General features: G+C 37.4%; 1 protein-coding gene across 3 annotated transcripts; it reads left to right on the top strand.

Annotated features, from left to right (window-relative positions):
* Nucleotides 1–27: 27 nt before the first annotated feature.
* Nucleotides 28–6,144, top strand: LOC117420043 (mitochondrial inner membrane protease ATP23 homolog). 3 transcript variants are annotated; one of them, XM_034033544.2, is made up of 6 exons: nucleotides 437–714; nucleotides 919–964; nucleotides 1,255–1,336; nucleotides 1,636–1,773; nucleotides 2,755–2,838; nucleotides 3,289–6,144. In XM_034033544.2, the coding sequence occupies exons 1-6, from the start codon at nucleotides 564–566 to the stop codon at nucleotides 3,490–3,492; spliced, it is 705 nt and encodes a 234-aa protein (XP_033889435.1). In that variant the 5' UTR covers nucleotides 437–563; the 3' UTR covers nucleotides 3,493–6,144. The 3 variants fall into 3 exon arrangements, with proteins under 3 accessions (XP_058841724.1, XP_033889435.1, XP_033889437.1); XM_058985741.1 differs by lacking the exons at nucleotides 437–714; nucleotides 919–964 and adding an exon at nucleotides 28–49; XM_034033546.1 differs by lacking the exon at nucleotides 919–964 and having other exon boundaries at nucleotides 584–714.
* The last annotated feature ends 295 nt before the right edge of the window (nucleotides 6,145–6,439 follow it).

Here is a 6,439-nt window from a genome sequence, read left to right as displayed (position 1 = left end):
AAAAGCAGTTGACATGGAAACTGCGTCATTCTCCGGAAGTACATTAAAGGTACAGTCAAAATGAATGTCTTTGTAGTATTTTTGTCATTGGTACAGTCACTAATATGATATCAACTTAACCAAGCTATTATACAGAAACTCCGTACATAACTCCATATATTATTACTGTTGATTTGTTAAGGACCTGCCAACCAGTTCTCGTTTACAGTATTTAAATTCATAACGTCTGAGAACTAGAAATAAACTTCACAAAATGTGCAATTATACTAGTTGACCGTGCTTCCTCGGCATCTACAATTTAGACGTGACTCCAAAATGTTACGCTGCTTATTTTCGGAAACACAGTCCTTGGTTTGCACAATAAAGATCAATACAAAACATTTAAACATTTTCAACTTTCTTAGTGGAACACTAAGTGTTAAATGTATGTATGCCCTTTTTTACCTTCTACCCTTGGCATAGCACTTGGTCTGCGAAACGCGGAATGACCTGAACGGGATCGTTAGTATACAGAACGGAAAGGTTGCCAAGCGCAGAAGGGTTCAAGGAGTCGAGCATATGCAATGGACCAAAATAAACAAAACCCAGAAGATTATGGTTATCAGTTATTTCCGGAGAGAAATTCAGGGAGATTTAAAAAAGGATCTGTAGCAGAAAGCCTGTTCACTTTCAATCACAAGTGTCAGGTCATGCTGAAAGTTGCACTGGACACAAGTGCGTTCTGTTTATTTTACTTCTTGTTAATCCTATTTGATAATAATCAGGGAACCGCTGAAATCTCCACATGTTTCGATATGGATGAGGGCACAGCACATTCGTATCAATTGCCATAACGCACAATACGTGTCGCGTTCATTATACTGTATGGCTTTACAAGCGTCAAATGTTTACCAGTTCATATTGCTTTTTTCTCACTAGGTCCGTATGCAAAATTGCTTCTTAGTGCAATGAAGCAATCAGGATGGTATGTACACACCTTATGATAAACACGTCACATTGCAAAAAAAAGATCATTTCCTCGAATGGGGGCGACCCGACTTCAGTCGTTTAAACAACCTGAACTCTTATAGGTCTACTTTCGATAAAGCTGAATGTAGGGGCGCTAGACAATGGAAAGGTGTTGAAAATAGTGGCTCGATATATTGTAAAAATGAACATTATTGTGAGTTAGGCAATGAAGTGGCTATTCTCTTTTGTGTAACTAGTGTGAGGCTAATGCATTTTACTTGTTTTTATTGTATTACGTTACTGTAGTACTGTTTATAAAGAGAGGCATTTCTCCTGTGAAGACTGTGATGGGATTGTCAGTGGTGGATTTGATGCTACAACCTCCCAGGTAGGAAACACTGGTCCAAATTAAATCATTTAAGTCTGTGCCCACTCGTGGATATTTGACAACTTTGATAAAGTCATTTGCATATTTGATCTTTAGGGTACTCTCCAAGCAAACTTGAGCAAGGTTGTATTTCTGCAGTCAGGCCAGAATAAAAGCATGCAATATAATGGGATAATAAAATAAATTCAGAGGGTATACATTTTAAAACTCATGGAATACTAATGTAATGTATACTTTTGTTTAAAATAAAGTGAAATAACAATATTACAGTAAACAAACGTGTTGTGTTTATTTTTCAGATAGTGTTGTGCCAGAATAACATTCACCAGCAGGCCCATATGAACAGGGTAGTAACCCATGAACTGATTCACTCATTTGATCACTGCCGTGCTCATGTTGATTGGTTTGATAATTTCAAACACTTGGCCTGTTCAGAGGTAAGAGTGTGCAAACTCAGTAGTTAGAGCACTGTGTAATTATCTTCTGTCTTAATAATATAAAGAGCGGTGCTACCCAGCTCCTGGTCCAGGCCCTGGTACTCTCCCGCCTAGACTACTGCAACTCCCTCCTGGCTGGCCTCCCTGCGTCCGCCACCCGTCCGCTCCAGCTCATCCAGAACTCTGCTGCTCGCCTGGTGTTCTCTTTACCTCGCTTCGCCCACGCTACTCCACTACTCCGCTCGCTCCACTGGCTCCCGATCACCGCTCGCATCCAGTTCAAGACTCTTGTACTAGCCTACAGATGCCTTGATCAGACTGCACCCAGCTACCTCCAGACCCTCATCTCTCCCTACACCCCCACTCGACCTCTCCGCTCCGCCTGCACTAGAAGACTGGCTCTACCTCCGCTACGCTCCCCTGCCTCCCGAGCCCGCTCCTTCTCCACCCTTGCTCCGCAGTGGTGGAACGACCTTCCTACAGATGTCAGGACTGCCCAGTCCCTGACCACATTCCGGCGCCTCCTTAAGACTCACCTCTTCAAACAGCACCTGTAGAACTCCTCTGTTGTATCCTGGGACACTATCACCCTTCATTTAAATATGCTTTATTTTGCTCTTATCTGCCCCCTATTTTACTGCATTTAATCCTGTACCTCAGAATATTGTAATCTCCCAAGTGTTTAATCTGTAGTATTTTGTACTTAATCATATCCTGATGTAACTATCACTACTTAATCATATCCTGATGTAACTTTCACTATTATCTGCTGTATTATTGAATTGTGGTTTGTCACACTTGAGAATTATTGTATTTCTTGTTCTTATTGTATGACTTATATTGTAACACTTGAATGTATTTGTATTTGCTTGCGATTGTAAGTCGCCCTGGATAAGGGCGTCTGCTAAGAAATAAATAATAATAATAATAATGTTTTTTTTAAAAATATTATTATTTCTCTGATTTTGATTTTGTTTCCAGGTCCGAGCTGCCAATCTTAGTGGAGACTGTTCTTTCAGTAATGAGCTGAGTAGGTTTAAATTTGGACTAAAACAACATCACCAGGTAATTATAAAGTTTTGTGCATCAGTTTTTATTCCTGTTTTCCTTTGTATGTACCGCTCGCTTCATCTGTATTCTTAATTATGCTGTGTTTTCTTATCCTTTCTATATATGCTTTAGTACTGTGTGACGATGATGTGTAAGATGCTGTCCATTATTAATGCTGCAAATATTTGAAAACAAGCCTGAAACAGTTTTCTTTTTTTATAATTATAGAAATCAAGCTTTCCTTTTTTTTTTGTGGGAAGGGGGTTAGACAAATAGCTGAGTAAGATATTGTAAGCTGCTTGTTAGATTTCAATGCGTTCAGCATTGATAATTTTTGTCATAACATTGAGTGCCAGACGGCAGACCCTGTGTAACCATAGTAATTTCTGCTAATAGGTTTTCATGGGGACGTACCTGTATACTATATAATACATTTCCATTGGATTGGTTTCTTCCAAACCACAGGAATGTGTGCGGGACCGAGCCCTTCGTTCAGTCCTAGCTGTTCGAAAAGTGAGTCGGGAAGAAGCGGAGAAAGCTGTGGATGAAGTTTTTGAAAGCTGTTTTAATGACCATGAACCATTTGGAAGGATCCCACACAGCAAAAATGATGCGAAATATGCGTACAGAGATTTTCAAAATCGAGATCGATACTATGCCAATCTTTGAAAAACAGACAGTTTTAAGGAAAAAGGTTCTACAAGTAATACACAGAACAGTGTTGTTGTAAAAGTCGCTGTATTTGAGCTGCGTTTTACACGCAACATAGGTTTTCTGCTACTTTTTGCAACTGGTACAAAAAATGTACTAGTGATTAATAATATTAAATTGTGTGTTAAAGAAAAAGAGAAGTAAAAATACAAAAAAATGTATATGTAGCTGATTAAAAATATTTAAAGAGTAATTCGTGATAAAGAAAATTTGCCTTCTTGAATTAGTTGGATACACATTTCAGCAGTTTTTATTTTAACAGTAGCCAACACTCTAGTTATGCTACCATACCAGCAGCTGTTATTACAACCAGTCCACCCTTTATTATAACTTTAGTTTTGGTTTAATCAGATTTAATCAGCCATGGATGCATGTCATGCATTATGTTTGCGCTGCAACCTGCATGTGTGAGTTGGGCATGTTGGTAAAATTGAACTTTTCCACATATTCAGGCAGTTTTCCTGATTTGAAATTCATATCGCCTTAAAAGTTAAACTTAAAAATCTTTAACCTTGTACAGTACGATGTGTCTCAGAAGTTATTTGACAGCATATTTTAATGGTTGATAGAAAACCTGACTGCTTCTCAGGTTTTTTAAACTTCATTTTTATTTTAGTATTTTTTTTATTCAGACAGTTAATGTAACAAATTGAGGGCTTTGAATTACCATAAATGATTCTCAAGTCGGACAAAAGATAATTGACAACTAGTGCCACCCAGTGGACAACCACCACTACCATTGTGAGAATCCCAACACGCATGAAAACTAGCGATGTGTGCAAAGACATAAAAAGTTGAATTCAATATTACAGTCACATGTTAAGCAGAGGAAACCAAATGTAAAAAGAATACAACTGAATAAAACTCAAAGGATATCAGTTACTTTAAGGTTTCCTCTCGCCCACCTTGAGGGACCAGTAACATTCCTGCTGTTTTTAAATTGTATTATTATTTATTTTTTAGCTGACGACCTTTTCCAGGGCAACTTACAATTGTTACAAGATATCACATTATTTTTACATACACTTACCCATTTATACAGTTGGGTTTTTACTGGACCAATCTAGGTAAAGTACCTTGCTCAAGGGTACAGCAGCAGTGTCCCCCGCACCTGGGATTGAATTGTGTGTTTTGTGACGGTTGTGACTACTGTCCACTGATTTATTGAGAGCATTACCAACAATCCATTGTGATCTAAAAAAATTGCTATAGCCCAGTGAGTCACCCACCCACCCCAGTGAGTCACCCAACAGTTTCATATTTCTGAATGCTCATGGCAATAGATGGTTGGGCAGAAATTGGGTGACATGTCTTTGAAGCGATGGTTTGTAATCTATTGGAATGAAAGGCCTGTACCTGCTTTAATCAAAAAGTGCCTCTTGAAGAGAATGCATATTTAAAGTACTAAAATATTAAAATTATATCCCTGTTGCATAATCACAGTATTCAATGTGAGACCACCTACAGTAGGTTGGTACAATATGGAATAACTGGGGTCATTATTTATATAAATAATTTTAAAATCTCCATTGCAAATTCTAATTGAATCCAGACCATGAATTTAATTAGACAAGATGTTGTTAAAAAGTACAGTCTTACAGGCATTTAACAAAAACAACCGTGGGGAAGATTCAGTCTCAGTCTTGTGTGCCACCAATTATAGAGTCCGAAAGTGATAACTTTAAAGAAGACACAGACATTTTTGTCCTTAGCATTGAATTTTAATTATATAAAGAGACAGTAGTCAAATACGCTCTTGGTTGCTATAAATTCTGTAATAAAAGTTTTGCATTTTGTAGGCTTCATTTGAAAAATATTTAATATAACATATTTGCCTGGCGTATTACCAGTAACACATATCTTTTTGTATTTATTTTTTTCAGTATTGGGTCTTCAGATGTTGTTTGAGTGAATGTAAGTCTAAGCATGTTTATAAAGGTTGCCTTAAAACTAATTGTGGTGGTTACGTGAAGTCCTAAAATGCATTTTATCATGAGAGCAGAGATAGCACAGTGTCAGTATGTCAATAGGAATTGCATTCTGCCCTGCTACAGAGTGCTAGTGACACGCCTCAACAGTCCTCTTATTTACAGGTGAACTTTGTCAAAGAAAAAAACATTTTAAAGAGTAAGAAGCTGTCATTTTGTATGATGTTTGTAATTAATAACTTAAGTACTGCTTTTTTGTTTTTGTTTTGCTTAATAACTTTGTGTTAAGGTACTTAACATAGACTGCTCTTCGGTTCTAGTTGCCTCCCATAGATGTAAACCTTGGCTAGATCAATGTGATTTTCGAAATGAGAGCCAGTACCTTCTAATGATCTGCCAAAGTTCAGTAAATACACTGGATGGTGCTGATGCTTACTAATACAGTCTAAATATGTTTGGACTGATCAAGCATACATTACATGTTTATGGCAGGCAAAAACAACTGATGATCAGCAACTGAACTTGTGAAAAAAAAAACATATTCAAGTAATCACAATAAGAACCACTAAGAATGGTTGAAAACATAATAAAAAAGAGTAGACAACAGTACAAAAACTAAGACAATGTAAATTGTAACTACCTACTCTTTAATTTTAATAAACTGGTAGCATGCAACTCTCAACTGTTTGAAACTCATTGTGTAACATCCTTTATATACTGCTTTACCACACTTCTCTGCTTTTATTATGCCTTACTACACTTTACAATGCTTTTACCCTGGTATGTACTGTAGAAGCAGTGGCGTCATGCCCATGAAAACATTTCTAAGAACAACCATGACACAAGATTGCTTTAATGACCTAATGGTAATTGCAGTTGAAGCAGAGAGAACTCATTCAGCAGACCTGCAGCATGTTAGGGATGCCTTCTGGAAGTTAACTGATAAGGCGCTAGGTGAGAAGGAAAAATACTATTGA

Source organism: Acipenser ruthenus, chromosome 14, assembly GCF_902713425.1.
Source record: "Acipenser ruthenus chromosome 14, fAciRut3.2 maternal haplotype, whole genome shotgun sequence".
In the NCBI taxonomy this organism is placed as follows: domain Eukaryota; kingdom Metazoa; phylum Chordata; class Actinopteri; order Acipenseriformes; family Acipenseridae; genus Acipenser; species Acipenser ruthenus.
The sequence above is the reverse complement of the archived record's forward strand: the minus strand, read 5'-3'. Positions and strand labels throughout refer to the sequence as shown.